The following is a 15,822-nucleotide window of genomic DNA, read 5'->3' on the forward strand; positions in this document are numbered from 1 at the left end:
TATATGGGAATCTAAGATTCCCATTAACGAAGTTCGTATACCGTGTTTTGGAGAAACACGGTGTTCACTTGACAGAGGTGAACCCAATGGCGATTGCTAAAGTTCGCCATTTCGAATGGGTGTGCCATATTTTGGATGTTGAACCTCGAGTCGACCGCCTGATGACCTTCTATACTTGGAGGTGCGTCCAGGGTTGGTATACCCTTGTCACTCGGATCAAGGGTTTGAAGATCTGCACTACCGAGCGTAGTCTTCGCTCTTGGAAGCGCGAGTTTTTCTTCATTTCCGCTCGTGTCGTTCCCATCGCGATGACGTTCAAGAATGGGAAGGCACTCCCGAATCTTCCGGCTTCCAACTACCAGGAGACGGAGTGGTTCACCAAGATCTCCCAGATTCGGACTCCTGTTTATCGCTTTGCCGAGTCTGGGATGGTCATGCTTGGGATGAGCCGCGTGTGGAAGGATGCCGGGTCTGGGACGCCGCAAATTCCCATCGTTCTTGAATACGGTTTGAACTATATTCCTTATGGTATGCTCCGTTTTTTGTGTTGGTTTAGGATTTCCTTATAACATTATCTTTTTTATTTCAGAGGGGAACGACTTACAGTCGCTCTTGCACCCGCGAGAGACTGGTGGTCCCGCACGGTTGGGTACTCGTGATCTCGATGAGAACGAGTTGCCCATTTTGGAGCAGACTGCGGATAGATTCGTAGAGGTCTACCCGCCAGGCCACGAGATTTTAAGCGCCACTCGGCCAGGTAAGGAGTTCTTTAATCCTCGTCCTCTTCATGCTCAAACTTCTGCTGGAATTCCTCTGATCTTGTCATCTTCTGATGAGGATTCCGCAGATGGGCCTTTTATAGTGAGGAAAAAGAAGGGGGCTGGCGCGAAGGGCAAAACGAAGGTTGCTACCTTCGTTGACCTTGGGAATCAGTCTGATTCCGAGACTGAAAGTGAGGAGGAGGCGGGGAACCTTGGTGGTGGTGATGAGACCATTGTCTCAGAGGTTGAGACGACTGTCACTTCTGAGCCACCAAGCGCTGCGAAGGTGACTGGCGTGAAGAGGTCAGTTTCATCGGGTCCATCTCCGCCTGTCTGGCTTTCAAGATCAAGAAAACCAGTAAGTATACTTTTTGTGTACCTTTTCCGCATTTCCTTCTGCCTTTGTTTTTTATATCTTTTGTTTTTCTTCATGCAGGAGTGGACTTATCTCCTTTCGAGAGCGGTGCGGGAGGAAGCGGTTCAGGACCCACGACGATAGGTTTGGTCAACCTATCCGAGGCGATGACCAAGGCGGCTACGCCTGTTTCTGGTACTGGTTCAGTTGCTCATACTGTTGAAGCAACTGTTCCGGTTATGACGTCATCTGTCATGGCTGCTGTGCCGACGATGGCGTCCTGTTTCGTTGCTGCGTTGAGCAGTTCAACTTCTCCGCCGGCCGTCAGTGCCATCTTTACTACATCATTCACCGGACCGGCGGTGACTTTTTCCGCGAGCTCATCTGCAGCGGCTACCACGGTTATGAGTTCATCTTCGATGGTCTCTACCTCAATGGCTTCTGCAGTGTCACATTCGGCGTCAGCGACTACCTCGTCCTTGGCCGGTTCTTTAGGTATGTTTGGAGTTGGGGCCTCTAGACTTACCTCTGTTGTTGAGGGGGTCCAATCTTTGCCTCCTTCCCATCTCCTTGACCTCTTGGATGGATATCCTTTAGGTTCGGGTGATGGGTTTAGCGGCTATCGGCCTGTTATCGACCCTACAGGTGCGTGGGGTTACTTTGGCCTGTTATCCATTCTTGTCATTTTTTCCTAACTGTTTTTTGTTTTCGCAGTTTCGGATTCCAATGAGGTTTATGCTCCAAGGTGGAATATCCGCCCTAGGAACAACTCTCTGGACTGCCGCAGACTGCGTCGACTGGGCGCGCCATGCCGCTCCAAGTGGTGCATTGGGGGAGGCGATGGTTAGCTACCAGGAAGGCCGCTTGTCCACTGAGCTCCAAATCCTTATCGCCCGGATGCAGCCGCGTGTCGAGTTACTTTGTCGTGAAAACGACAAGTTAAAGACTGCGCGTAGCTTGGAAGGGGCTCAGGTGCGATCGCTGCGGGAGGAGAACAAGAAGCTTGCCGCCACTGCTACGGAGAAAGAGAAGGCCTTCAAGGATCTTGAGGCCGAAATTCAAGCTAGGCATGAGGCCCGTTCCAAGGCTACCCAAGCTATTAACGAACAGCTTAGGTTGGCTAAGGAAACTGCGCGTAATGCAACTGAAAGGGCCACCAAAGCTGAAGCTGTTGCTGAGCCTCTGCGCGCTGAGAATGAAGAGCTGAAAGCCAAACTGGAGAAGCTTCAGCAGGCTCATGAGGCTTTGGCTTTGGAGGATGCCAATAAGCTACAGGAGCTCTTGGATCAGAGGGGTGTGCTTGATCGCACTGAGCGCAAGCTTAAAGGCGTTGAAGAGGCTGCTGCCAAGGACGTGTTGCTTGCCAACCTAAACAAGAATGAGGCCGAACGCGCCCGCGATCAAGCTCAAGCTACCCTTCAAGAGGCTCTGTCCAATAAGGATTGGCTTTTACGAGAAGCGTTGCCGCAGGTACGCATAGCTCCCTAACTCTTTACTTTTTGCTCTTTTTCTTTATACTTAGAAAAGTTTTTTTTTGTTGTGTAGGTTGTGCATCGGATTTTCGCGAACACATCCTATGATGATGGCCGTGAGTGCAGCCCTCAACGCTTCTCATGAGGATGGAGAGAAGGCTGGTTTCTTGCTTGGTCTAGGATTTGCAGAGAAAGGCATCCCACCTTCCAAATTTCCTCTACATGATGTTGATACTGAAGCTGCCTACGACCAAGCTGTGAACCAGTATGCTGCTTTTTCTCATCCGGTTGTGGAGAAGGTGAACGAAGTTGCTGCTGCTGATGACGGGCTAGCCGTTCTCAAATCTTTCTTTGAACAGCCGCAGCCAACTGATGGTGAGGGTTCAAGTGGGTTTGGAGGGAGTGGTCCCGAAGCCTGAATCTTGAGATTCCTCCCAGCCGTTAGGATAGAGTTGTACTTTTTTGTAGGCGGGTAAATACCTAGCCATTTTGTAATTTTTGAACAGCTTTTAATGTGAATATAAATGTTTTGTTAACGCCTTGCCTTGTAAACATTATATGATTTGCTCATGCATATTTTAGTTTAACTTAGCAATTTTCTAAGTGTTTTGAATAAGTTAACCTTTCGACGCGTGTCAGACAATAGGTTAATGTTCTGTTTCCTCTATCATGATTGTGTGGGTAGGACCGTCACTTTCACTTAGTAGGATGACTAAACTTTATCTATATCTGACCTGCGTGAAGGTTTTCCTCATCTTCCCCTTAGAAATTTTTACTATTTTTGTGTTTATGCGGGTTGTGCCGCTTTCCACACGCAACGACTTACTTCCTCCCTCACTTATTTATGCGGTGAATACCGGCATATCAGTGTGGTCAGTTCATAAGTATAAAGGTAAGGCTATCAACATCAATGTGATAAGGAGAATCATTTCCATTAGAAGTGGCTCTTGGCCTGTTCGTTACAAGTTTGGAATTGATCTACATGTAGCATCTGCGTAATTGAGCTCCATTCCATGTTCTTGGGATGGGGGTGCCATCGAGCCTTTCGAGCCGGTATGCGCCCTTTCCCAGAACTTTAATAATGTATGGCCCTTCCCAGACCGGGGCCAGCTTTCCTGGGCGCTCCTGGTTTGAAGCCTCGTTGTTACGCAGTATGTAGTCTCCGACATTGAAGTTGCAGAGTTTCACCCGCGTGTTGTAGTACTTTTGCATTTGTCTCTTGTAGTTCTCTTCACGCGCTGCGGCTAAGTCTCTGCGCTCTTCGGTTAGCATAAGGTCTAACCGTCTTTCCGCATCATTGTCTTCTGGTTGAGTTATGACTTGGTGAGGGTAGACCGATCATGACTGGAACCATGGCTTCAGTGCCATAGGTGAGGCTGAACGGGGTTTCACCCGTGCTTGCCTTTTTTAGCGTTCTGTTTGCCCAAAGGACATGTGGAACCTCGTCCTCCCAGCCGGATCTATGCTCCAAGAGTCTTTTCTTTATGCCGTCGACGATGCTCTTGTTTGCTCTTTCCACCTCACCATTATCCTGCGGGTGTGCCACTGAGGTAAAGGTGTGGGTGATTTGAAGCTCTTTCAGCCACTTTTGTAGCTTCTGGTCAGCAAAGTTGGTGCCGTTATCGCTCACCAAATTCTGTGGAAGTCCAAAACGACAAATAATAAATTCCCAAATAAATTTTTTGATGTGTTTTGCGGTTGTTTGGGCTAGGGGTTTTGCTTCTATCCACTTGGTGAAGTAGTCGATGGCTACCACTAGAAACTGAACGTTCCCTGCTGCTGTTGGAAATGGGCCTGTCACATCGATGGTCCACTTCTGGAATGGCCATGAAGAAGTGACTGGAACAAGTTCGTTCTTCGGGCGATGCGTGTTGGATGCGTAGAGCTGGCAGGACCTACATTTTCTGTTGTAGGCCAGCGCATCCGTATGCATCCCCGGCCAAAAGTATCCCGCGTTGTTTAGCTTGGCTACAACTGCGTGTGGACCTGCGTGTACTCCATAGATGCCTTCGTGTATTTCCCTTAGGAGGTAGTCGGCATCTTGGTCGTCAACGCATCTGAGGAGTGGGCCAAGAAAATTACGCCTGTAAAGTATGTCGTCAACAAATTGATAGTTCAGTGATTTACAGCGTATCTTTCTTGCCTGTGTCTTTGACTCTGGTAGTACACCCGTCGCAAGGTAATTTATGATTGGCGTCATCCATGTTTCCGTGCCGGTTTGGATGACACAAATTTCCTTGTGCGGGACTGATGGTGCTCCAAGAAGTTCAACGCGAATGTCCTTAGCCAAGTGGGTGAAGGCTAACGATGCAAGCTTGCTTAACGCATCCGCAGATTTGTTTTCGCTTCGCTTGATGTGCATAACTTTGCAATCGTTGAAATCGCGCATAAGGGCTTTTGCTTGTGCGAGGTACAGGGCCATTGTGTCGTTCATGGCCGTGTACGTCCCGTTTATCTGGTTGGCTACTAGCATGGAATCCACGTGGGCTTCCAAGTTTTTCACCCCCAACTTACGCGCAATTCTTAATCCGGCCAAGAATGCTTCGTACTCCGCTTCGTTATTCGTACTAGGGAAATCCAGCCGAATAGCGTAAGTGTATTCTTGGCCTGCTGGGTTAGTTAGTTTCAACCATGCGACTGAACCTTCGTTGTTGGCTGCTCCGTCAGTGTAGAGTCGCCAGACATCGTTAATGTCTTGTGCTGGAGAGGGTTGAGCCTCTTCCTGGCACTCTTTTTCCCGCGAAGCGGGGACTTCTGCAATAAAGTCTGCCAAGACCTGGCCTTTTATGGCTAGTCTTGGCTTATACTTTATCGCGTATTCTCCCAACTCAATTGCCCATTTAGCTAGGCGTCCCGACAACTCGGGTTTGCCTAGAACGTTTGCAAGTTTGAAGTTGGTGAGAATGGTGATTGGGTGACCTTGGAAATATCGTCTTAGCCTGCGTGAAGCCTGTACAAGCGCTAAGACTAATTTTTCCAGGGTGGAGTACCGGGTTTCCACGTCTGTTAAGACGCGGCTTACATAGTAGATGGGCATCTGGACGCCCTTTCGTTCTACTAGTAAGACTGCCCCAGTTGCTCTGTCTGTGGCGGAGAGGTAGAGAATTAATTCCTCCCCCACTTCTAGTGCTGTGAGTGTTGGGAGTTCGATCAAGCGTGACCGAATCTCTTGAAAAGCTGCTTCCGCTTCTGGTGTCCAGCGGAAGTGTGTTTTCTTCAAGCAATTTCTCAATGTTGACACGAATGGGAACGACCTATCCGCATGGTTTGCCAAAAAGCGGTTAAGTGCGACTAGTCGTCCATTCAGTGTCTGAGCCTGTTTGATGGTCGTAGGTGATTCCATTTTCACAACCTTTTCAGGGTTCGCTCTGAAGCCATCTTTGGTAACGATGACTCCTAAGAACTTCCCTTCTTCCATCCCAAAGGAACACTTGCTCGGGTTGAGCTTCATGTTTATCTTTTTGAGTGTGTTGAAAGTTTCTTCGATGTCTTTCAACATCGCCTCTGGCTCGAGGCTTTTGATGACCAAGTCATCCATGTAAACTTCCAAGTTCCTCCCGATTTGCGCATGAAACTCTTTGTCCATCAGGCGTTGGTATGTGGATCCGGCATTCTTTAGTCCGAATGGCATCATTTGATAACAAAATGTGCCATCGGGCGTCCGAAATGTGGTTTTATCCTGATCGTCAACAGCCATGTGGATTTGATGGTACCCTTTATACGCATCAAGGAAACATTTAAGGCGAAACGGTGCTAATGAATCTACCTTAAGGTCAATTTCGGGTAAGGGTAACAATCCTTGGGGCATGCTTTGTTTAGGTCTTTAAAATCTATGCACATGCGCCATTGTTTGTTGGATTTCGGTACCATGACGGGATTTGCAACCCATGTTTGATATTTACTAACGCGTACGATGCCTGCGTCAAGGAGTTCCTTGACTTGGGTTCTACACGCATTAGCCTGTTCAGCACCCATTACGCGACGCTTTTGTATGACCGGCGCAAATGCCGGGTCACACTTGAGCTTATGCTCAGCCTTACTTCAAGGTACACCAGTCATGTCAGCTGGTGTCCACGCGAAGATGTCGGCATTTTTTTGCAACAAGCGTTTGAGTAAGGTGCGTGTGTGGTTAGTGATCGTTGGGCCAATGGTAACAGCTTGGTCAAGGTATTTGCCATTGAAGGCCCATTCTTCTGGTTCAGAGGTGGTTGGTTTAGCCATTTTTGGTTTGGGTTTAGATGAGACAGATGCGATGCATACCTGGGGAATGCCCGTGATCATAGCAACGCCCTCGGCTGTTGGCCATCCCATCATCCCATGGACCGAAGACACCACGGCATTAAATCTTGCCATCCCATCTCTCCCGAAGAGAATGTCGTATGTGTGGTGTGGCTTCCTCATTACAACGAAGTCCACGTCTTCTGTGCGGGAGTACTTCCCGTCCGTGAGAGTGACGGGGAAGGATAGGATACCCAAGGGGGTGTTTGTGCTGCCATCGAACCCTTCCATCGAGGCGTAAACTGTTTCTAGGCGTTCTTTGTCTTCGTCGTCTAGCTTGTCGAAGAACTGCCTATACATGACCGTTGATGAAGCGCCATTATCAGCAAGAGTGCGGGAGGTGATGTAGTGCCCCAGCTGGCTTTTGATGACTATGGGGCCTTCTTTGTTGGGCCCTCCTGGCACACGCGGGAAGCGCACTTCAGCTTCCTTCCACGCACTTGGCTCTGTTGTTCGTCGTTTTCTTCCTCTGACGTTGCCATGAACCATGTGAATGCTGATGTCGACGGGCTTTCATCCATTGCCCTTGTACCGATGGTCATTCCTCCCTCGGCTCTTGATTGACGCCACAAGGTGTGTGAGTTTCCCATCTTTGACGAATGTTTCGACGATATCCTTCAAAGATGTGCACTCCTCCGTGGTGTGGCCTTTTGTCCCGTGGAAGTCACAGGATTTGCTCTGATCAGCGTTATGACGCTGTCGGATTATTGGAGCCTTTGGCCATGGGAGCTTCTCGGTGGCAAATATCTCGGTGACGCTTTTGGTGAGTGGCGTCCATCTGGGATTCCGGTTCGACGAGTGCATGTTGTCCCTTCCGCCTAAGAGAGGGCGAGAGCTGGATGAGGTGTCAAAGTTTATCCTTGACTGCCAAATACCAAGCTTCCTCTTTTTATTTTGTCGGGCGGTACGGACGTTATTTTCTCTTGTTCTCTGCGTGTAGAGGTTTGTGCTCTGGGGAAAATTTCTACCCAGTTGCTTCTCCGTTTCGGCAAAGCGTTTAGCTGCCGTCATGATGGCATCCCACGTGGATGGCATGCCATCTTTACCTGTCAACGTGCGGATAAGCTCTGGGTACTCAGCGCCCTGGATGAAAGTGGCGCGAACAAGATCTTCGCTTATAGTGCCCAGACTTAGCTTCTTTGAGTTGAAGCGAGTGATGAAGTCTAGCAAAGATTCGTCTTCCTCTCGGATGCAGTTGAGGATCGTCCATTGCTCTTCAGTATATTTTCTTTGTTGACTGAAGTGCTGGCTGAACTTGTGCTGGAAGTCTGCCCAATCATAGATGTGGTGGACCGGTAGACGATCAAACCACGCTCTGGCTGCCCCCACGAGCGTCATCTGGAACATGTAACACCATGTGGGTTCCGTCAAATTACTGATGGTTGCCCCCGCTATAAATCTGTTCAAGTGATCGTCCGGGTCAGATATGCCATCATAAGTGCCTATGTTGGACATCTGTTTGGCACTATTTGGAGCGATTGCTTCCGCAATGTCCCTTGCAAATTTGGACGTTCCCGCATTCACAACAGTTGGCCTGAAAGTTTTGGAGAAGTCACGTGGGTTTCCCCCGTGTTCTTTGGTTTGAAGGTTCCCTCGAAATTTCTTCTCGAGTGGAAGTCTGCTTCTTTACGCTTCCCTTTCGCCTTATGACGAGGGTTTGCGTCACTGTCAGATTCTTCCCAATCTTCATTATCCAAATACTCGCAATCATTGCTCATGTTGAGCTGTTGTCGAGTGCTTCCGAATTCATCATTGGCCTGTTGGAGTGAACGTAAACGTTCGTCCAACTCGGCTTGGAATTCTTTCTGACGTGCTTCCGCCCAAGCTTTAACTTGATCTAGTGTTTGTCGGGGAAGCCTCGTCTGTTGTTTCTCCACCTGGGTATCAATGAATCCCAGGGGAGGATTGTTTACTGCACTTGCCCCGGCTTGGGTAACCGGGGTAGTGTTCGTAAAAATCGTGTATTCACCGGTGTTCCCCCCGGTAGCTGGGGTTGTGGTTACCGGAGTTTCTTGGTCACTCGGTGGCTTTGGCATCGGAGTAACCTTAACCATCTTTCCAGAAGTTTGAAAAAACTGAGAAAAAAAGGAATTAATTCTAGCTTATTGCACGGATGGCGCCAATGAAGAACACTAAGTGACCCCGGCAGATTAAGGATAATCTTAGGGTTAAGTAGATGTTTCCCACGAGGGTTAGGTCCGGCAAAGATGGTTATTCTTCTCAACCTGCAAAACAGATACCGTGAGCTCGTCACTGAGAAGGGGGGGGGGGGTCCTCCTTGTGACCACCCTCCGGCGTGAGAATCAGACTAGATTGCTCTGAATATAAGTGTATATAGAGAGAAATAGCTAGAGAGAAGTTAAGATAATATGATGATACCGTTCCAAGGTGTTGGAGTATTTATAGCCGAAGGTAGGTTTCCAAGCAGGTACGGCCAGCTGTATATAATATTCCTTTTCCACCAACTATGGGCTACGTTCATGCCACGATGGGAGTTGGTGGGTAGGCAGTGGCTGATAGTGACATTTTGTACTGGAGCGTGCTCCTCCTCGTACTATTGTCGGTGAGCTGTCACCCTGTGATTGGTTCATGGGTCGCTTTCGTCAGATCTTGTCTATTTGTCCATACCTTGGTAGGTATAGTACAAAAGATCTTCTAGAAGCGTACGGACTGGCTCTTTGTCCATACCTTGGTAGGTATAGTACAGAACACAGACCCCTTGGACTTTCAACAAATATGTCCAATATAATTAAAATGTTTTGTGTCTTCTCTTCAATTCAATGGGATGTAGTGCAAAAGGGGTTTAGAGTATAGAAGCTACAAATTGACAATACAAAATGTACAAGCACTTTGCTAGTAAAAGAGTATAGTTTAGCCAGACACACTCCACATGAAAAGGGGCCCATCCACATTACTTTGTCCATATGGCTGGCTATCCAGATCTGAACACTTCCAAACTCTCAACAACAATATAAATATAAAATGCCATCAAATTCCACTCTTAATCTGGAAATTTGTCACCACTTCATTTCCCATAATAAAATAATCCATCAACACTTGCATGTATTGCTTCAAAATCCCCATCCATCTATACATCCAGTACCCTTTTTTGAGGCCAAAAACAAAAACCAAATTTCATATCTTCCTTTCTCTCTTCTATCAAACCTAAAATTTACATAATCTTTTTTTCTTTTTTCTGCACATTCTTTGTGCAGCTTTACAAAAAAATAAATCCATCTCTGTACACTTGAACAAGAAAAGAATCTTGTGTATTTTCTTTGGTGCTTTTTATCTATTAAAAAGAAAAAAAAAAGAAGGTTTTTAAGGTATTGATTGTGAAGAAACAAACAGTGGTGGTATAGTGTAAATGGCTGCAAAGGTTGTATACACAGTGAGGGAAGAAAAACAAGGGCTGCAGAAGCAGTTAGGATGCATGAATGGGATTTTGAATCTTCTTGACCGCGGTTACCTTATCGGTCTACACCGCAGCTGGCGGAACCAGAACAGGCTAACTGCAGGTACAAATTTAAGCATTTGCACTCAAGTACTAAACCAACAAGTTCTTAATTATGTGTTTCCGATTAAAACATATGAGACAACCCATGATCACCATATCTTAGTATGTTTCATCACTTTGATTATATATATTGTGTTGCTATATCATTTACGCAGTCTAGTTATCACATTTTAAACGGTTCGAGTATGTGCCTAATGAATTTACACAGTGCGAAAGTCTTAGGCACTTAGGTCCGAAATGGTATTTTGATTATGAACCACATTGCGGTTATGCAATTTTACATGGCGAGGTTATGTATGCTGGAAACATGTTTACGTAAATAGACGCAAATACACTCACCAATAAACCGACTCGTGTACACGAGTCGCCTCCTCGTTGCTTCCTATGCTTTTTAGGAGAAATCTGCTTTGACTAAATTGGTATAACTAATTTTAAATAGAGAATGACAATAACCAAATAAACACAGGTATCTATTACTTTAACTTATACTAGGAAAGGTTCATTATTGAAGATTAAATTATTGCTAGAGAACAAACTAAAATCATTTAACTTAAAGACTTTATATTTTTATAAACTTTTTATTCATACATACATGTCTATGTTGTATACATTAAAAAGCCATTAAACTAATTTGTTCAATTTTTTTTCACTTTTAAACATTTACATGCACATGTGTAGCAGTGTAGTTATGTGAAGCAAATACACCTACAATGATACACATAACCTACACGTATGTAGGTTCTATACATAAACAAATTTTTATTTATGTATTTTCTTGAGATTTTAAATAGATGAATACAAATTGCATTTTAACCATTTTCTTATATTTTAAAAGTTTTTACCAATTAAGAAAAATGAATAAATTTTTTTTATCTTACCATTCTCATAAAAAACTAGAACCTTTAGTGAGAGAGTATGACCATTACAGAAACATGTGTATTTGCTAGAAAGTATGACCATTACAAAAACATGAAGCAAACTTGTCAAATAACATCTACACTGTACAATGGCCAAAATCACTTCACAAAGAACCAAATTTTAAAAAAAAAATAAATAAAAAAAAATCATACGCACATAACAATATATATAATCAAAAGTGATGAAACATACTAAGAATTATGAACTGATTTTCAGGCCAAGGCGTAAACGGTGAAAAGGAGTTGAAGAAATCATCCGAGAAAGCTAAGGTAATGACCAAGAATAATATTAACAGGTTTTTAATATCTAAACATAAGCAGAAACACAAATCTTTAACTGAAATTTGAAAACCACAGGAGAGAAACCAAAAAAAGACGATATTAGAAAAGAACCGAGCCTCGGTTGAATCATCAAGAAACTCGTCTTCTTCATCTTGCTCATCCACCACTTTCTCATCTTTTGATTGTATTAAACGTGTTCAACCCGAATGGAAACTTCCCTCTGAACCCACATCCCCAAACCTGCACAAAAAACAACCCGAATGTTCTGCACCCGATATCAGAGACGTGGTCAAGGAGTCGATGACTAGAGTCATCCGTGTGACAAAAGATGAACGGGCCGGCCTGGTCATGAAGCATGTTGATTCTCCAAGGCCTTTAATGCCCCCAAATCCCATTCATTATGATAGAAAAGACCGAAACCTTGCTAACGTTAAGTCACTTCCATCGGGCATTAAAAAAGTCAATGAGATTTCAAGATTTTCTTGTGATGAAAGGGAATCAAAATATTCACTCAAGTCAACTTTCAAAGTCAACGAGCTTCCAAGGCTGTCATTAGATAGCAAGCAAAACTCAAGAAAGAATTCCACGAATGAGTCAAGAAATGAGCCAGGAAGGAGTAACAGATCATCATCGGGCATTGTTGCTCGGTTAATGGGTCTGGATAGTTCAACAGACCTGGTTTGTAAAGTTGAGACCTTGAAGGTCAAACCGGCTTTTGTTGACCAATTGGGTTCACGTTCTGCATGGTTGCACTCAAAGATTAAACCAGCTTTCCAGCAGCAGGAAGTTTATGACCGGGCCGTAAAAAATGACCAACCGGGTTCACCCACGGTCAAGAGTCCTAGCTCAATAAAGAAACGTGAACTCCTGAACCGGGCCGTGAAACCAGCCAAGATGGCTACAGAGCACGTAAAGGTCACAGGTATTGATTGTGTTAACCACAAGGTTAGAAAGCAGGTAAAAGACCCAATTAGAGACAGACAAGTCTCGAGGCCCGGACTGCAAAGATCAAGTCATGGTATTGACCAACAGTGTGTTAACGGGCCATCGTCTAATTCAGGAAGAGTCAAAAAGCAATCCAGTTTGAAGACAACACACGCAAAAATCAAGCCCGTTAAAACAAGAAGTAAACAAGAAGCCACACGGGTGAGTGAAGTTCATATGTTGTGCATGTTTTTTTACAGATGGAGTTGTCTTAACATATGTTAGTTTTCCATTTTCAGAATAAGTGTGTTGAAAGATTGATAGAAGATAAGGCAATGGTCGAACTTGCCAAACTTACAACGGATCAATCGAGTCCCGTCTTGGTTCTTGATGTGTTTAATGTGGAAGACACACTGTCTCCAGTAAAAAAGAAACCGAATGCTTTTACTGGTACGTTTCTTGTCTATCAAACCGTCACTATTATTATATGCTACTTCAAAATCCGTTAACTTATGCGTTGTTCTCTTCAGATTTTGATAACTTTCGCGTTGATGAGACTGAATGGAATCAAGAGGGGACCTATAACTTGACGACCCAAACAGATGCAGTTGAGTTTCAACAAATTGAATTGTTGAACTCAAAATCTTTATGCAAAATCATAAATGAGGACCATGAATACATCAGAAAGATACTGTTAGAATCGGGTTTTCTAAAAGATCCAGATTCTGCCATCCGGATAGTCCAGACTCATCCCACCAGCAGTATAATAAGGCCCGGATTGTTTCATATTCTGGAGAAAACAAATGAAGATTGCTACAAAAGCGGCCTGAGTTCTAAATCCAACAAAGTTAGAAGAAAACTGATCTTTGATTCTGTAAATGATATTCTTTTCCACAAGTTAGCCGTGCCGGGCTCTTCTGGAAAAACATGTGTGAGATTTGTGGATGGAGAGAAGTTACTGAAAGAATTATGGCTGGAAATAGATAACCTTCAAAGGAGCTCTGAGAGATGTGTATATGATGAAGATGACGGAATAAAAGTACTTGTGAGTGCAGATTTTGATAAAACTTCACAAGATTGGGATAAGTGTTGTTACGAGGTTCCTGGTATTGTTCTAGACATTGAGCGGCTTATTTTCAAAGATTTGATTGATGAGGTTGTGAATGCTGATGCAGGGAGACGTTGTAGGCGATTGTTTTCCATGTAAATTGTAACTTTTATCAGCATATGAAGTAGAATGTTAGTTTGAGCAAGTATGTGTACATGTTAAAACTCCTTCGCTTGTAAATTTTGTCAAATAAGCATGTTGTCACGACCACAAAGTTCAAGGTGGTGTTAGTGTAGAGCTCCATTGTAAGTATCTGGATATATGGATTTATAGACATTAAAGTAGATATATCTTTGTAAATCTCACAAATCAGACAATGAATATGCAAAAAATAAATGCTTACAATGGTTTCCTATTTATGGTAAGTAAGATTTAGGCTACATTAAAACTCAAATTTAGCTATCTAAATGATCTTAACAAATCTATGACCAAAAAAGTAAATGTTTACAAATATTGAATCTTTAAATCTTTTTGTTTGATATATAGCTATAAAGAGATCATCACAAGATTGAGAATTCTTTGACTTCATATCACTTGAATATACGTTCCGGTTAATTATTATTTGAGCTAAGATTTCACTTGCAAGTATAACAAAAGCATGTGCAAAGTACAGAGTTTCAATTGAAAAGAATTATCATTGACTAAAAGCTCATTACGGAAACTACAAACATACCTTGAGAAAACATGTTAATCTGGAACATAATATCTGTCTCAGGACGACATGCATTCCTAACTTTGACTTTGACTAGGATTCCAAACTAGTATACAAAACCCAATCTAGTTTCCCTAATTTACAACCGAATCATCTCCTGTATTCTCCTCAACATCTGTTGGCCCGTTTAGAACTTGCTCTGTTTTCTCATCATTCACAAACCAAGTTCCAACCTCTCCTTTTCCAATATCATTACTTGACTTTTTGGTAATTTTCATTTGCACCGTCGGTCGGTTTTCCAAAACAACAATTCCACTACCTTCATTAGTCTCACAACCGTTCTTAAGCGCCTCGTTTGTTTCACCAGATAGATTCAGTTCAAAAACATGATTACCGCCATTTTGCACCATTTCATCTTCCTTAAGCTTAGCAGGAAGTGAAATTACCGAAACACCCTTCTCCCCAAACTTTAAAGGCACAACAAGAAAAGGGTTACTATCCCGTTGTTCCAATTTTGATGACAATGGTTCCAGAACCTTCTGCTCTTGCTCAATTCCATCAGTCACAATTTGAGTTTCTTCCGTAACGGGATCAAGAAACATGGGTAACCAAGGTGGGATATCATCCGATGGTGGCGTTTCTCCCGTTTGCAAAAAACTTGATGTCGATTTCCATTCTTTAGTTACTGGAAATTCAGGAACTGAATGAGCAAACCCTATTTCTTCAGAAAGATTAACAAAGTGCGAAAGATCTTTAACGAGACCCGATCCTAACAAACAGTTATCTCTACAAGATGCTCCAACAAACCCTTGTGACATATTCAAATTTTCCAACCCTTGAATTATATCAAACACATTGCATTCAGTCCTACCCGCTAAATTAGCATACGAATTCGAACTCTTTCCTATCTCAAGAATATATTTGCAGGCAACATCAGAAAATGTATCAAGGGCAGACTGCTGAAACCCTTGAAACCCTACACTTTCGCATACTTGAGCCACTGCGATCCGGGCGATCGCGTGTGCAAATTCGCCGTTTTTTCGTTGTCTCTTGAAACAAGAATCGGGTTCTTTAGAGCTCTCTCCACCTCCTCCATTGTTCATATTATCCACATCTTCATAATATTAAAAACCCAAAATAAATCTTGAATCTTTGAAACTAATACACTAAAAAGGTTATAAAATAAAAGCCTAATTTATAAAACTGGAACCAATCAATTCATTTCCAGTAAAGGTAGAATCTTTTTTTAACATTGGAGGTGAATCTGTTGCAAGAACTATAGAAAAATCAAAGGAATTGAACGTACCAGTGGTGTGTGTAGTGATTCGATCAATTGGAAAGTGGGAATTGAGAAGCACTTTTGGTGTTTGAATTTGGGATTCAAATATGGGGAAGGGTTTTGAATAAACCTTGAAGCAAAACCCGGATTCGAAAGATGACCCGAATTCTAGAGAGAGAGAGAATGGTGTGATGAGAGAGAAAGTGATGGTGGTCTTTGGTTACTTTTATAGGAAGCTAATTTGGGTATTTTGAAAACATTTAATTCATTTGGTAAA

The 15,822-nt window shown here is 43.7% G+C and overlaps 2 protein-coding genes across 2 annotated transcripts; one reads left to right on the forward strand and one right to left on the reverse strand.

Moving 5' to 3' along the window:
- The first annotated feature begins 10,233 nt into the window (after positions 1-10,233).
- On the forward strand, positions 10,234-13,815 carry LOC143549796 (uncharacterized). Its single transcript, XM_077040603.1, has 5 exons — positions 10,234-10,384; positions 11,518-11,570; positions 11,658-12,728; positions 12,806-12,956; positions 13,037-13,815. The coding sequence occupies exons 1-5, from the start codon at positions 10,234-10,236 to the stop codon at positions 13,711-13,713; spliced, it is 2,103 nt and encodes a 700-aa protein (XP_076896718.1). The 3' UTR covers positions 13,714-13,815.
- Positions 13,816-14,224: 409 nt separating this feature from the next.
- LOC143549797 (transcription initiation factor TFIID subunit 8-like) lies at positions 14,225-15,499 on the reverse strand. The gene has a single exon (XM_077040604.1). It carries the CDS (start codon positions 15,367-15,369, stop codon positions 14,401-14,403), a length of 969 nt encoding a protein of 322 aa, XP_076896719.1. The 5' UTR covers positions 15,370-15,499; the 3' UTR covers positions 14,225-14,400.
- Positions 15,500-15,822: the final 323 nt, after the last annotated feature.

This window comes from Bidens hawaiensis, unplaced genomic scaffold, assembly GCF_021521415.1.
Source record: "Bidens hawaiensis isolate Kalapana, Puna unplaced genomic scaffold, B.hawaiensis_p1.1 tig00015792_1, whole genome shotgun sequence".
Taxonomy (NCBI): domain Eukaryota; kingdom Viridiplantae; phylum Streptophyta; class Magnoliopsida; order Asterales; family Asteraceae; genus Bidens; species Bidens hawaiensis.

Excerpts from the sequence above, each read along its gene's own strand:
- LOC143549796 (XM_077040603.1), top strand. The coding sequence starts at position 10,234 with ATGGCTGCAAAGGTTGTATACACAGTGAGGGAAGAAAAACAAGGGCTG. Across the intron at positions 11,571-11,657 it reads AATCATCCGAGAAAGCTAAG|GAGAGAAACCAAAAAAAGAC; the intron begins GTAATGACCAAG and ends TGAAAACCACAG. Across the intron at positions 12,729-12,805 it reads GTAAACAAGAAGCCACACGG|AATAAGTGTGTTGAAAGATT; the intron begins GTGAGTGAAGTT and ends TTCCATTTTCAG.
- LOC143549797 (XM_077040604.1), bottom strand. The coding sequence starts at position 15,369 with ATGAACAATGGAGGAGGTGGAGAGAGCTCTAAAGAACCCGATTCTTGT.